Source organism: Hemitrygon akajei, chromosome 14 (genome assembly GCF_048418815.1).
Source record: "Hemitrygon akajei chromosome 14, sHemAka1.3, whole genome shotgun sequence".
In the NCBI taxonomy this organism is placed as follows: Eukaryota; Metazoa; Chordata; class Chondrichthyes; order Myliobatiformes; family Dasyatidae; genus Hemitrygon; species Hemitrygon akajei.
Window position 1 is genome coordinate 27,350,389 of NC_133137.1, and position 16,661 is coordinate 27,367,049.

General features: G+C 42.6%; 1 protein-coding gene across 1 annotated transcript in view; it reads left to right on the plus strand.

The window, feature by feature from the left end:
- The first annotated feature begins 1,884 nt into the window (after positions 1 to 1,884).
- The window catches only part of scarf2 (scavenger receptor class F, member 2), a 110,822-nt gene continuing 96,045 nt past the window's right edge, over positions 1,885 to 16,661 (plus strand). The window contains exons 1-4 of the mRNA XM_073065722.1: positions 1,885 to 2,664; positions 3,399 to 3,457; positions 3,544 to 3,645; positions 15,701 to 16,217. Of these exons, the coding sequence (XP_072921823.1) occupies positions 2,531 to 2,664; positions 3,399 to 3,457; positions 3,544 to 3,645; positions 15,701 to 16,217 (812 nt within the window). The 5' untranslated portion in view covers positions 1,885 to 2,530. The remainder of the gene's footprint in view (positions 2,665 to 3,398; positions 3,458 to 3,543; positions 3,646 to 15,700; positions 16,218 to 16,661) is intronic.

The window sequence follows — 16,661 nt, forward strand, 5'->3', positions numbered from 1 at the left end:
AATTTGGGGGTGACCAGTTAGAGCAGAGGTAAGGCAGAATTTTTTTAGCCAGAGAGTAGTAAATCTGTGGAATGCTCTGCCACAGACTGCAGTGAAGGCCAAGTCAATGCATATATTAAAGGCAGAAGTTGATCATTTCCTGATCGGTCAGGGCATCAAAGGATATGGTGAGAAGATAGATGTATGGGGTTGCGTGGGATCTGGCATCAGCCACAATGCAATGGTGGAGCAGACTCAAAGGGCTGAATGGCCCAATTCTGCTCCTATATCTTATGGAAATCCGAAGATAAAACCCCAAACAGTCATAAAACTCTTACGATTAAGCACTGAGTGCTCAGCATGAGGTCTTTAAGTATAGATACTCCATGATGGAATGTAGCAGGCAATAACTGGCAGTCTGAGTCTTAAAGGGACAGTGGCAGCTAACCATTCTCCGGGGAATTGGAGCACCAAAACTTGAATGCTTGGCACTGACCAGTCGGGACCTTAGCAGAGGTTCCTAAGGGCTGAATGGCACCTCCTGCACCCATTTCCTATATTTCTATGTTCCTGTGGCCACCCTGAGACTATTGTGTTTCCCAGCTATCCGTGTAGCAATGACACAATGACCGTGAGCCCTTCATGCACCTGTTGGCTGAACATCCCACACTCGCTCTTCATGCAGGGATTCCCAGCCTGGAATCCGTGGACCCCTTGCTTAATGGCATTTCTCCGTGGCATTAGAAAGTGAGCTGTTGAACTCCCTCCCCTCTCGCAATGGCAGGAGCAATATGAGTGAGAGAGAGAGAGAGAGAGAGAGAGAGAGAGAGGGAGTGAGGGAGGGAGGGAGAGAGAGAGAGAGAGAGAGAGACTGTCAGATGTCAAGGTGTTGGAATGGACAGTAGTTTTTAATGGACTGTGGATCATGGTCTTTGGGGACTCTATTGTTGCTTGCATGATAGGTGGTGGGGGTTATTTTCATTGTCATTTCTGAGTTTAGGCCCAATTTAATGAATCTTTCAGGGCATCTAAATGGAAATTAATAACACGTGTGTTATGTAATTAGCACACAAGTGAAGCCCAGATTCTAGGCAACATTCACATCATTGTCTGCTAATAGTATATACATTCATCAAGGACACTGGTGCACATACACAGAAGCCCAGGCAGATTCTGTGTTGTGAGAAAGTTAACATTTCAGGTCAACAATATTGCGTAACACTGTTACTCTTTCCGCAGTTGAGACCTAACCCACTGAGTGTTTCCTGCACTTTCTATTTTTGTTTAAGGTGTTCAGTAACTGCAATACCTTTTTTCAAATTTTCTAGTACACCTCTTCTTTATTGTGTAATCCCACCACATTGGTAAACAGGCGGCAAATGTTTCCTTCTGCGTTTAGGCACTTCAAACATAGTTGAATCTTTTCCACAGCAGACCGATGGGATATTGGTGGTGTTATATATTTGGCGGTAAGATGTTTGCGACTAAATATAATTAAGAGCCTGAAAGTTTACGTTACTAACGAATTGCACTGAGCTGAGCCAGAGAGACCGGGAAAAATTCTGTAACATCTTTTCTGCATTGGTTTTTATCTTTATTCCAAATGTATAGTAATCTGTTTTTTTTTGGGGGGGGGGGGTCTTTTCGGAATTCTCTGAATTTGGGCCCGCATTTTGCGGCGGGCTGCGTTAAACTGCAGGCTTCGGCTACATTTTCCGTTCATACTCACAGGTCTGGATTGTGTGTAAAGAGCAGCCCATTCCTGAACACCTCTGGGAATTGGCCTGACAGAAGGAACTCGAGGAGGTCACGTCGAGGAGAGAATTTATAAAACTTAAGGCAGAGGGAGAGAGAAAAAAAAACTATCCTGCATTGAGTCAGTGTGTGTGTGCGCGCGCGCCAGCGAATGATCCTCCGCCTCTCTTCAAGTCCGGAGCAAGAAATACGGTAACGAATCAGGAATTTATCTTCCTAAGACACCCCCTCTCCACCCACCCTCCCCGCTGGAATTGCCCTCCCGACTTTGCCGTAGCTGCCAAAATTCCGCGGCCAGGACACAGGCGAGGGGAGGAAAATAAGTGGGCAACTTTATGCGGTTCTGGGAGTGCGTGGAAATTATTTACTCGCTGGATAAAGGATGGAAGGGCGACCTGCAGCCAACCCTGGCGAGCTGACGGCACTGGGATAATTTAAACAAAACTCTCCCTCCTTCCAAAAGAATATCAGTCATAACGAGTTTGGAGCTTTTTTTTCTCACAAGGATTTCAAGTATGGAGAGGTGGAAGTAGATCGAAATTGCAGGAAAGGCACAAATCTTCTGATATTCACTCACCGTGGATTCTTTTTTTGGGATTTTAAAAAATATTTATCTGGGATTACAGTTTGAGGGATGCTCGCAGACTGAAGCCACTGGATCGGGAATCACTGCGCGTTCCTTGCGGGATGACAGCGGACTGTGTGTCCACAAGCTCAACCGTCTGAGGAGGGCTGGTGGATGGCTAACGGCTGACTGTCTCCCCCAGCCCTTTACCCCAGTCTGTCTGTGTGAGGGATGCTGAGACGGGCTGTCCCAACAATGGATCCGGGCACTGGGTGCTGCCTCTGGGCTGCCCTGCTCTCTTTGGCGACTCTGAGTCGCAGCCAGGAGCTCAGTCCTAGCGGCAGGAATGTGTGCAAAGCACAAGGGTAAGGATTTGGGGATTGGGGGAGCGTGGGGTGAGGTGGAGCGGGGTGGAGAGCGAAGTTCTTGAGATCTCGGTATTCCTTTGCAGATACTGGGGGATGGGGGCATTCTAGGACACCATTTCGCGAGAATAACAGCTGGGCAGTTCCAAACTTTCGAGAAGATGTTATCTTAGCAAATTTGCCTCAATTACATTTGCGTCTTCGTAAGTTTCGCCTGCCTCTTCTCCAAAGCAGAACTCACACGATACCCTTTATAACCCACATCTGGAGATGAGGTCAAACGGTTCCTGTCTCTTCCCAGTGCTTGTATCAATGTTTTGGTTGTCTGCTTCGCGAGCCACGGCGCCGGTCTCCCCCCCCCCCCCCACCCCCCCAAAATGTAGAAAGTGTTAAACTTATGGCGGGGAATATGATCAAGGAGCCGGGGTGAAGAGGTCTGAAGACATCCACCCCCACCCCCAGCTCCTGTCCTGGGACTGAACGAGTCTGAACTTTTAAGACTAACCTGAGATGGAGCGTAGTTATTGTTGCTGTAGTTGGAAAGCACGGGGCCGGGGTGTGGTCTGTGAAACCCTGAAGTAAAGAAACAGAGGGGGCAGGATTTTCAAAACTAGAAATTGTTTCATTTGACTGGAAAGTTGGGTCAACTAATTATGAGTGAGCAGGAGAATTTAAAGCGGTCTTTGCAAATAAAATATTCTGAAAACTGTCTTCTCCTATCTCTCCCCTCGAAGTTCTTCTGCAAGTGTGTGTTGCCCTGGGTGGAAGCAACAGGGCCGGGAATGTCCTATAGGTTAGTAACGTCACATATCTTTAAATATTTCCTGATTGTTTATCATTCCCAATGTACTGACACATTCTTTGGCTCTTTCCTTTCAGCTCTGTGTCAGGGAAACTTCACCTGTAAGGCAAATGAAATCTGTGTCGGACCCAACCAGTGCCGCTGTAGGCATGGATATTTTGGAGCGAACTGCGAGACCAGTGAGTAAAACCCGTTATTATGAACCAAGTGGTAAATCCCAGCACCTGTTTAATGAGGAGTCCTTGTCCTGATGAATAAATACATACTCCCTGCAGTTACAAAACCCGAATCAGAATCGGAATCAGGTTTAATATCAACGACATATGTCAAGAAATTTGTTGTCTTCATGGCAGCGGTACCATGGAATATATAATAATAGAAAAAAACTGTGAATTACAGTAAGTATAATATATATGTAATAGTTAAATCAAATAAGTAGTTCAAAAATAAAATGAGTTGTGAGGTAAAGTTCCTGAGTTCAATGTCCACTCAGAAATCGGATGGCAGAGGGGAAGATGCTATCCCTGAACATTGAGTGTGTGTCTTCAGGATTCTGTACCTCCTTCCTGATGGTAACAATGAGAGAAGACATGGCTTGGATGATGGGGGTCCTTAATGATGGATGACCGACTTTGATGCATCGCTCCTTGTAGATGTCCTGGATATTACGGAGGCCAGTGCCCATGATGCAGCTGCCTAAGTTTACAACTCTCTGCAACTTACTTCGATCATGTGCAGTCCTTCCCCCCACCATGTCAGCCAGTTAGATCGCTCTCCATGATACATCTGTAGAAATTTGCGAGTGTTTTACCAAATCTCCTCAAACTCCTAATGAAATATAGCCACCGTCTTGCCTTCTTTGTAGCTGCATCGATATATTAGCTCCAGATCAGATCCTCAGAGATATTGACACCCAGGAACTTGAAATTGCTCACTCTCTCGACTTCTGATCCATCTATGAGGACTGGTGTGTGTCCCCTCGTCTTACCCTTTCTGAAGTCCACAAGCAGTTCAAAAATTAGTTATTGGCGAACAGCATGTAATTCTATGGCCCTGCTAGTTAAAATAACCTTCTCTAATAACCCTTAAGTACTGCTTCTTTCTAAGTAGTGTGGTCTTGTTGACGTCCCGTTATCTAATGTCACTTTACACTATCCACGCGGCAGCTTTGGTAACATTAACATGATGTGCTATTTGTCATTTGTTGATTGTATCGAATGCCAGTTTTTAAAATTCACCTTTAATTTTTAAGCACAGGGCACAATATTCAGTGGGTGATGTGAGTAGATGCTGAGCTTTCAGCCACGTTTTAATATTGATATATGACTAAGAGACCTCTGAGAGGACGACGACTTTGTCCTGACAAAGGGTCTCGGCCCGAAACGTCGACAGCGCTTCTCCCTATAGATGCTGCCTAGCCTGCTGTGTTCTACCAGCATTTTGTATGTGTTGTTGTTTGAATTTCCAGCATCTGCAGATTTCCTCGTGTCCACGACTTTGTTAGGTTTGGAGGCCTCAATGACTCGGAGAGCTATGTTGGCTAGAGTTAGGGCTTCATGCTTTGGCTCTTGGTAGGGTCACTCTTGGAACAGGTCAAAGGGTGGAGGCCGGGCTGAGTGGTCCACTAGTTTCGGGGATTCAGCTCAGGCCTAACGATCCTGACCTGTCAAACATTATTATTACGGAAACGGCAATGACGAATCCTTCGACATTTGAGTGAGACGGTACTCCTGAGTCTCCACCCGGACATGCATGACTGACGGCAGTGAAAACTGACACGATGAAGGAAGTCCAGAATGCCACCGGAGATGGAGAACCTTCATTGCTGCTCTAAACGGCCAACGGCGTAACAGGCAGTAAGAAAGTCTGACGAAGAGAGTGAAAGACTTTGAAAATGGTCCCAGATAGAGGCAGAAAATCTCCACCGCACTCCAACTGACAGCACAGGTGAAGTAAGGGGCAAGACGCAAGATTTAGAGAGGTAAATCTACATTTGCAGTTTCCCGTGTGTGGCCAGGTAAAACGTCCGTCATCGTTCCGTGTCTGGAAAACTCAGATTAAACAGCTTGTGACGAGAGACCGAGGTAAGGATGGTCAGGACCAGAGTGCAGGAGTAGCCGAGGCTAGAATGAGGACAGGGTTCTAAACGAGACCCTGTACGACAATCCAAAGTGGAACCGAGCTTAGTTCAAGTGCTCTTTAAATATTAAAATCCTGGCGCCAAAACATGGCCGCCTATTAGCTGGGTGGGCCTGAGTCTTTAAAGGGGCCGCGCTAGCTCCATCATGGGCTCTAGCCTCCGTCGTATCCAGGGCATCTTCATTGCCGCCATCAGGAAGGAGGTACAGAAGCCTGAAGGTACACACTCAACAATTCAACAGCAGCTACAAAGAAGGCACGACGACGTCTGTATTACATCTGGGAGTCGGGGGCATGGAAATCCTCGAAAGCTGGCATGGTCGGGAGCGTATCGTAACACAGCTCATTTGACAGATACACCAGCAATGTAATTTCAAATTGCACCGTGGATTCTCAGAAAATGTTATAATGATTGTTTAATCTTGGTGTTTTCATTTCGTGTTGCTTTTGTATAATGGCAGCACATGAATTAGAGTGTCCCTGCTCACTGTGTGTTAACCATCCTGTCACTGCAGGAAGGGGGAGGTCTGCAAGATTGATGAAACTCCATCTGGCTGAACTATTACATTCACCAGAACACGTTTCCATCTACATTTAGTGTTTTATAGGAGGAAGTCCATAATTGATTGCAGAGGGGCATCTTTAGTCTTATAAAGTCACCTTACGTCACCTTACGTGTATTGGTGGTGTCTTATTATTGCCTTGTAGACCGAGGTGTAATGAAAAACTTCTGCTTGCGTGTCATCCGGGCAGATCTTGCAGTACATGATTACCTTTATTTATTGATTGATTGAGATGCAACACGGAATAGGCCATGCTGCTCAGCAATCCCCTGATTTAATCTGAGCCTAATCACAGGACAATTTACAATGACCAATTCATCTACCAACCCATACGGGAAGGTAATTTAAAAAAATAATGCAATGCAGAATATAGTGTAGCACACAAAAACACAGGACGCTGGAGGAACTCGGCAGGTTAGGCAGAGGAATAAACAGCTGAAGTTTCAGGTCGAGATCCTCCATGGGGACTCATGAAGAATCAGCAAACTAGTGTGTGGCAGCTACAGAGGGGGCGTGGTACAGGTAAACAAATAAATTGCAAGAAGATGGAGTGGCAGATCAAGAGTTCATCTTAGCATTTGAGAGGTCTGTTCAAGGGTCTGATAATGGCAGGACAGGAATTGTCCTTGAATCTAGTGATAGGTGCTTTCAAGCTTTTGTATCTGGTGCCTGGTAGGGAAGGGTTGGGAGCATTGGCTGCTTTCTTATCTGACACTGCTAAATATGGAATATGAAATAATTTTGTACAGAATCCTAGGATCATAGAAAGTAATAGCACCGACTGAATGTATTGAACACATCCTCGTCCACGTCAGACCAGAAAGATTTATTGAGGCCATTTGCACTTTCCAGCTCTCGGTCTGTAACTTTAAAATTAGAGCTCATTAAGTGTTCTGCGATGTTATCTTGTAGTGTGATGAGGGTTTCTGTTGCACTTTAAGGCAATGACTTCCAGACAGCTGCAAATATTTTCCCTCCCTTCCTTTCCTTTCCTGATCGTTTTACCTTAAACCAGGGGTTCCCAACCTTTTTTTTATGCCATGGACTCCTACCTTTAACTAAAGGGCCCGTCGACCACAGGTTGAGTTCAGAGTTCAAAGTAAATTTATTATCAGAGTACATATATGTCACCATATTACAACCCTGAGATTCATTTTCCTGCAGGCATACTCCACAAATCTGTAGAATAGTAGCTGTAAACAGGATCAATGAAAGGTCAAGTAGAACATAGAAGATAACAAACTGCTGAAATGTAACTATAAATAAATAGCAATAAATAACTAGAGAATGAAATAACAGTGTCCTTAAAGTGAGATCATCGGCTGTGGGATCATCTCAATAGATGAGTGTAGTTATCCCCTTTCGTTCAAGAGAATGATGGTTGAGGGGTAGTAACTGTTCTTGAACCTGTTGGTGCGAGTGCTGAGGCTCTTGTACCTTTTACTTGATGGCGAAGGGTGGTGAGGATCTCTGACGATGGATGCTACTTTCCTATGACAATGTTTCATGTGATCAATGGTTGTGAGGCTTTACCCACGATGTACTGGGCCAAATACACCATCTTTTGTAGAACCCCTGCCTTAAATGATACCTGCTCTCCTAAATAAATAGTGATGATTACTGGTGTTTTTTTATCAGTGTCATGCAGCAGACAAAAGTCCAAAGGCTGATTCAACTAGCTTTCTTTTCCAGAAGGACTGGTACTTAGTCAGGAATTGGCAATAAGTTGCAGTCGAGATTGAGTGCATTAAGTGCGAATTCCTGTGCAGTGGAACAGAAAAGAATTAAACATTGGAGGAAAGCAAGTTCGCTGACCATCATCAGAGATCCAGCAAATGCAGAATGCTGGTACAATAATGAAAATTGTAAAAAAAAAGTTTCCTAATGAAGTCCCTGAAAATTAGAGTGCGAAGAAACGGGAGCTTCTCAGACAAGAAAGGATTGCATTGACGCTCCTGCGCCCACGTTAGGGCTGCTGTTCTTTATTAGTTACATGTGGATTTAGAATCTGAAAAGTGTTTACAGTTTTCCAAGCATGGTCTGGTAATAGAGCTTTCAGGGGCAGGGGTTGGGGGTATAAAATTTAAATTAAAGCTAGGATTTCGGGACGAAAATCAAAAAGTAAATTTTTATGCCATACTTTTTTTTTGGCTCCCAAAAGGCTGCAGAGACACAGGCTGGAACTAGTAGAACTGTGATTCAAAGTCTAAGAATCGTACAGCACAGAAACAGGCTTGTCCACCCATCATGTTCATGGTAACATTATTGTCCATCTACACTGATCATAATCGACCACATTAGAACATCTTTCTATGCCTTGTCAATGTAAGTGTCTCTTAATTGTAGTGATTTCATCTGATTTCATCACTAGCTCTGGCAGTTAGTCGAGATATCAACCACTGTAAAAACAAAAAAAAAATCGACTATAATATTCTCTCTGTAAATCTAAGCACTCTCATTTTTGATATCCTTATCATGGGAAAATTATTCACGGTATCTACCCCGGTCTTTGCCTCTTAGAACTTTATATGCATTCATCAGGCCATGCATCAGCCTCCTTGGCATGATAGTGTAGTGGTTAGCACAATGCTTTACAGTACAGGCAACTCAGGTTCAATTCCCACTGCTGCCTGTTAGGAGTTTGTACATTCTCCCCATGACCACATGGGTTTTCTCCAGGTGCTCAGGTTTCCTCCCAAAGCCCAAAGATGTACTGGTTGGTAGATTAATTAGTCATTTTAAATTCCCCTGTGATTAGGCTAAGATTAAATCAGGGTATTGCTGGGTGGCATGGCTTGAAGGGCCTACTCCACGCTGTATCTCAACAAATAAGCTATCCCTCCAGGGAAAATAAACGTAGCCTATCCAAATTCTCTCCACAACTAAACATCCTCCAATCCAGGCAAGATCCTGGAGAATCCTGTTGGTAGGTTTATGTTGGTGAGGTTGTTATGGGGTTAGAGAAAATAAAGGTTATCTAGGAAAGGATGTGTTGGCATTGGAGAGGCTCTTCATTATGATAAAGTATATTCATTATCGAAGTATGCAGTATAAGACCCTGAGATTCATCTTCCTCACAGATGGCCAGGAAACAAAGAAAACCATGGAATCCATTCAAAGAAAAACATGAAACCCTTCCACGCATTAAAAAAACCCAAATTGTGCAAACGGCAACAAAAGAAAATACGAGTGAAAAACACAGATTATAAAACACAAAATCAAAAGAGTTCAGGCATATTCAGTTCAACTCAGTGTTCGTTATCTGCAAGCTGCCCTGATTCAAAATCACCCAGAATAGTAACAAAATGAGAATAGTCCTGTAAATGAAAGGCTTAACATATGAGGAGCATTGTGCAGACTGGAGTTTAGAAGAATGGGGTGGGTGGGGGGGGGGGGGATGAATCTCATTGAAACCTACCAAATTTTGAAAGAACCTAGACAGAGTGGAGGTGGAGAGGATGTTTCCTGCAGTGGGGAGTGTAAGACCAAAGTGTACAGCCTCAGAATATAGTATAAGTATTTCCCTTCAAAACAGAGATGAGGAGGAATTTCTGTAGCTGGAGGGTTTTGAATCTCTGCAATTCATTGCCAGAGATGGCTATAGAGGCCAACTAATTCGATATATTTAAAGTGGAGGTTGATAAGTTAGTGATTAGTAAGGGCATCAAAGATTACAGGCAGGAGGATGGAATTGAGTGAGATAATAAGTCAGTTACGATAGAATGGTGGAGCAGATTGATGGGCGTAATTCTGCTCTGATTTCTTATGGTTTTATGCTAGGTGAGCAGAGATGAATGTAGATAAATCATGATCTCATTGAATGTCACAGCATAGGGTAGGAGAGTTGCAGGAGGTAATGCTGCCACTGAACAGCTCCATTGATCACAGTTTAATGCTGATCTCTAAAACTGTCTGCATGTGTAGTATGCATGTTCTTCCCATGATGACATGGGTTTCCGCTGAGTGCTCCAGTTTACTCCCCACTGCCAAGGGTGTGCTGATTGGTGGGTTAGTTGGTCATTGTAAATCGCCCCAGATGTAGTTGGTTGTAGGAATGGATGAGAGTGCGAGAGAGTTTTCAGGGAAAAGATGGAGGAATAGGATCGGAAGTGGGATTATTCTGAGAGCTGGCAGGGTCTCAATGGTCTGAAAAGTTTCCTTTTTCATATCATGAAAAAAGCTCTACGAATGTTCAAGATGATAAGTGGCTACTTCTGTTCCTAATATTTTTGTGGTTGGCAAATTTGAAATAAAACAATCCATAGATCTAATCAGTGTGTGGACTGGAGCAACTTGATCGTTACCATGAATAAAGGAAATGTAGTAGACGAGGAACTGTAGGCAGCTGTTCTGTAAAATGTAAAGATTTGATCAATGTAACTAACGAATAGAAGGCTTAGATCAGGGGTTCTTAACTTTTTCTATGCCATGGACCTCTTTGGAGGTCCGGTGAAGCCTATGGATCCTTCTCAGAATAGCATACTTATATATATAAAATAACATACATAAGGTTACAAAAAAAATTATTTTGAAATACAGTTTCTCAAAATATTAAAGAAAAACAAATTCGTGACGTAGTAATATATATTTTTTTATTAACACATTAAATAACCAGACTATGCATTTAAAATATAGGCAAGTTATAATCAAATTTTATATTTTAAAGACATACCAGTGTGAAGACTGTTATTGCTTAGCTTGAAAAGGACCATTAAACTGTAGAGTGGTCTTTGACAAAGTGATGTGCATGTCATGTTGGACATCCAATTGGCTACGATTTTTTTTTGTTTTAATGTTACAAATGTTGAAAATCCTTATTCACAATGATTCACAATTACAGCTTCCATAGCTTGCTTTTCAAGGCGAGGAGATCAACACAGATGTCTGAGTCACAAACTTGAGAACCCTCGACTTCACCGTTTAGTGGCTGAACGACTACTAGGCGCAGGGCTGCCCGATAGTTGGCTAGCTACGTTGCTCAAGCGTCTGCAGACAGAAAGACTGTGATCACATTTAACCTAGCAGTGGGTCTAATAACTACCATAATTTTGAAGTACTGATGAGTAGTAAATGATATTTTGAGATATTTGTAACAACTGTAAAGTGATATGAAAATCTCTGTGATTTCTATTGGTGGCCAAGTCACAGGCACTGCTCATTCATAATTGAAGGAAATGCCAAATTTCTATTGGAGATTAATGAAAATACAGATGTAAATTTTTTTCGCATCCAAGTTCATGGACCACCTGGAATTTATCTACTGACCCCTGAGGGGCCCCAAGTGGTCTGTGACCCTAGGTTAAGAACCCCTGGGTTCGATCATGAATAATGACTGGAATTAAGGAATAAAACTCAGTCTGATACATGAAGATGTGTTAATAATGGTCCAAAAATCTATAATCAATGGTAAAACTATGTTGCACATGGCTGGGTGTAAATGCAGCTCCACACAAGATTCTCTGTGGCAGAGACTTGCCCTTTCCTGATTCAAGTTATTGTCAGGGGTAGGTTCAATAGAACCCCCAACAGTGGTAATGTCATTAAAATGGCTGAGCACCCAATCACATTAAACAGCTCACACATCACAAACCAGGAATGAAGTCAAAGTTTATTTTATTTCAATCATTACATAGCATCTTAAGTCATAGTTGAAGGATCTATATGACATTGTGGTAGAAGATAAAGTGTTGTCATCTGATTTCTAAATGGACATTGAACTCAGAACATTATTTCATTACTTTTCTTTTATTTCTGTTTTTGCACTAGTTATTTAATTTAACTATTTAATATACATATACCCTGGTATATACTTACTGTAATTCAGTTTTTTCTATATTTATCATATATTGCATTGTACTGCTGCCACAAAGTTAACAAGTTTCACAACATATTATGATGATATTAAACTTAATTCTGATTCTGAAATAGATATTCTAAAGATAAAAATCCCTTATTGTTTTGTATTTGATATTTCAATAATATTTGAATAATCCTGTATATATACATATATGATGAAGCATTCTTGTTTATTTAAATAATTCATTACAGGTTATATGTAAAAATATATGAATTACATACATCATCACACTACCACATGATACGTGTGTTTAAAGCTTAAAGTAAACTCGAAGTTAGGCCCACATTTCAGACTCCCGTGTCTTCCTTTCAATTAGTTTAATGTTTACAAGTTGCAAAACATAACACTTAAGGTTTGAAATAGATGCAATAAAAGATTTATAATACAATTACTATCTTTGAATATTCGCTGAGTAATGTAGCTCAGAACAATACTAAATACATTAACTAGGACACATTGGGATCTGTACATTTTGACTGATTAACTGGTAATGCTTACTCTCCCATAACCATGAGAGATGGAAGCAATTGGTGCAGCGTTCATCTGTTCAGTGCCTCTACGACCCAGGCAGGTTGTGGCATCCATAACCATAATGTAACCATAACTGTAAATGAACAAAATCAGTGCAGACACCTCGTGCAGATAGTGGACTACCTTCATTGCTCTCCTGCGTAAAGTCAAAATAAAAAGAAGCAAAATGATCAAAAATCACTACTTTTTGAATTGGCATCCATCTGCCAAAATGGATGAAATAACACAAGCACACACAACTGATGCTACTTTAAAACTGTTCACTCTATAACCTCTAGTGGCCATTTCTGACATTTCCAAGCCTGAATCCTTGAAAGCACAGGTATCAAAACAGTTCTGAATTGTCTTGCTGTGTTTTTTCTTGCCAGCTATCAGTGAGAAAAACACAAAGACTCGGCTGACGCTATTTAAAAACTGTTCACTCTGAGCACAGAGTAGTGTCCAATGGCCATGTAAATGTACACAACCAACACTAGTTAGAAACCGTTCAGCAACAGTCCCAATTAAGCAGCATAGTGTCCCAAATAAATAAAGGGTATCCTGGCTACTTTCTTGGTTAATTTTCGTTTTTCAAGTGTTGTCTCAAATAAGCGGCTGCCACAATTCATTGATGGCCCAATTAACTGGAATCCGCTGTACTCTTTTACATTAAGCCAATAGACTGTTAGTGTATTTTGATGCAGGATGTCTTGTCTGTTCGTATCATTTCCTTAGGTTATATAAAGCCAGTGAAGGAAGGTTGAATTTTTTTAAATCAACTTTGGCTCTTCCTTTCAACTATACACATGGGAATCTCTAAATTTGTTATTTTCTCATAATAATAATAATGGTGAATCTAATACCAACACGCCAATAAGATTAGCTGTAGGGACTCAGTCCCTCGACTCTCTTCCACCATTTAACATGATTATGGCTGATGGAGGCACAACTCTGCAAAACTCAGGCCAAAACATCCAAGTTGCACCATGAAGTACTAAGGTTCGAAGTAAATTTTATTATCCAAGTGCATACATGTCACCAAATACAACCCTGAAATTCATTTTCCTGTGGGAATGCTCTGCAAATCTATAAAAGAGCAACTACAACAGGATCAATGAAAGATCAACCAGAATGCGGAAGACAACAAACCGTGTAAAAGTAAATATAAATAAATAGCAATAAAATGAGAACATGAGATAATGAGATAAAGACTCCTTAAAGTGAAATCATTGGCTGTGGGAACATCTCAATGGATGAGCAAATAGGTGTGGGTATCCCGTTTTGTTCAAAAGCCTGATGGTTGGTGGGGTAGTAACTGTTCCTGAATCTGGTGGTATGAGTCCTGAGGCTTTGCAGTGTGCTGGGGTTACTTGTGCTAGAATTGTTAAAGTATCAATTACCTCTGAACTTTGCAAGGGCATCTCATCTTGACTCTTGAATAACATTTGATCTGACTTCTGAAGCATCTAGGATCTCACAGTCTTCTTCAATTCTTTTTCTCCAGGTTATGGGCACATCTCAATGTATGGGCAAGTGAGTGTAGTTATCCTCTTTTGTTCAGCAGCCTGATGGTTGTGGGGTACTATATTTCTTTACTGAAGAGTGATAAACATTTGAGATGACCTAATATTTAAATAATAGTGATAAAAGCATCAAAGGTACACAAAGGGCAATTGAAGATTATAACAGGAGTATTGTAAATGTTGAGATCGCTTTCCTATGTTGGTATATTAAGTATTAGAATGGAAGTGCAGGTAGAACAAGGATACCATCAGTCAGATCAACACTTAGCTGATTCCACAACCCATGTACTCACTTTGAAGGACTCTACAATAAAGTTCTGAGAATTATGTATTTACTTGTTTTTTATTTGCACAGTTTGTCTTTTGCACATTGGTTGTTTGTCAGTGTGTAGTTTTACATTGATTCTATTGTATTTCAGAGTTCAAAATTCAAAGTATGTTTATTATCGATGTATGTATATGTTATATAACCCTGAGGTGCATCTCCTTACGGGCAGCCCCAAAACAAAGAAACCCAATAGAACCCATTAAAACAAAAGAAGACCATCAAACACCTAGTGAGCTGAGAAAAAAAATCATGCAAACAATAGAAGATTGTTTGAGATCCAGAGCAGGCAGAAGACCAGAGCGGGGTGTCCATGAAGAGGAGGAGGGTTGAAGACAGGAGAAGGGGTCATTGGTGGGGGTGGGAGACATTCAGAACTGGAGTTCATCAGCCAGGCATCACTGCAGCCGATCAAGACAACCATTAGTTGTAGGTCGCAGCCTCAATTCAGCACAGAGATGAGTAAACCTCATGGAGCAGCGAGCCGAACCAGCCCGCCTCTTGCCTCTGGCCCCGACACCCTGACTATTTCAATCATCCAAACCTCATGTCATCTCTTGCTCTTGGAACTGGACCCTGCCACTTCGATATGCTCTCCAGCCCTTTGTTCTACTATGAATCCCTGCAAGGAAATGAATCTCAGGGTAGTATATGGTGACATAGACATACTTTGATAACAAATTTAGTTTGAAGACCATAAGACCATAAGATATAGGAGCAGAATTAGGCCATTTGACCCATCAAGTCTGCTCCACTACTTCATCATGGCCGATGAAATTTTCCTCAGCCCCAATTTCCCACCTTTTCCCTGTATTCCCTTATGCCCTGACCAATCAAGAATCTATCAACCTCTGCCTTAAATATACGTAAAGATTTGGCTTCAACAGCTGCCTGAGGCAAAGAATTCCACATTCATCATTTTCTGGCTAAAGAAATTCCTTCCTATCATTCTAAAAGGACACCCCTCTATTCTGAGGCTGGGTCCTGTGGTCTTAGGCTCTCCCAGCATAGGAAAGATCCTTTGCACATTGATAGGTTTCAATGAGGTCACCCCTCATTCTTCTGAATTCTAGTGAGTACAGGCCCAGAGTCATCAAACGCACTTCATATGACAAGCCATTCAAACCTGGAATCATCTTCGTGAACCTCCTTTGAACCCCCTTCAGTTTCAGCACCTCCATTCTAAGATAAGGGGCCCAAAACTGCTCACAATATTTGGGGTTATAACTATGCTCAAAACACACCTGTACAACACAGATCACAGGTGGGATGCCTTTCTCCCAGTACTGATTAAACCACTGTCCTTTGCACTTCCAGAGTGTCCTGAACGGTTCTGGGGCCCAGACTGCAGGGAGATGTGCCTGTGTCACCCAAATGGGCGCTGCGCCGACTCGACGGGTAAATGCACCTGCAACCCTAACCGCTGGGGGCCGACCTGCAACAAGCTCTGCCTGTGCCACAACGGGAAGTGCGACCAGGACACGGGGAAGTGCAGGTGCGAACCCCACCGGTGGGGCACCACCTGCTCCAACATTTGCTACTGCAGCCCCAACTCCCAGTGCGACCCAAGGACGGGCAAGTGCATCTGCCAGCCGGGTTGGTGGGGGCGCAGCTGCCGTAACCAGTGTGCCTGCAACAACTCGCCCTGTGACCAGATGCAGGGCAGGTGCCAGTGCAAGGATAAGTTCTGGGGGCCAAGGTGTGAACGTTGCCAGTGCATTCATGGGAAATGCAACCCTATCAATGGGTCATGTGCCTGCTATCCTGGATACAGAGGGAAATACTGCACAGAACCCTGTCCGGCTGGATCTTTTGGGCACGGCTGCAGAAGGAGGTATGCTTTACTGATCTCGCTGTGGATTCTGTTGCTTTGGTCATCTGGGTGCTTGGTAGAAGTGGTGAACTATTACCCTTATGTCCTTCGATCAAGGATAGCAAAGTTGGTTTCATCATATTTTGAGTGCACATGCTCTACCCATTACGTAAGCAGACCAAAGTTAATCTTAGTTTGGCATGATCTAAAGATAAAGGTGCATGCATTTCTCTGACATTAAGTGTACCTATTGAAACTTGAGTAATGAGGTTCTTGATGAGATGGAGCTCACAGGGCCTGTGGAGCAGATGGAGGAGAATCCCATGTCTGCCGATAGACCAAAGCTCGAGGCTCCATCAATAAGCCTAGCTGAATGATATCACCTCATGTTGCCAACTTAATGTGTTCATTTCATGTGAGCATCACTGGCAAGGCGAGCCTTTAACTTCCAAACATAATTCCCTT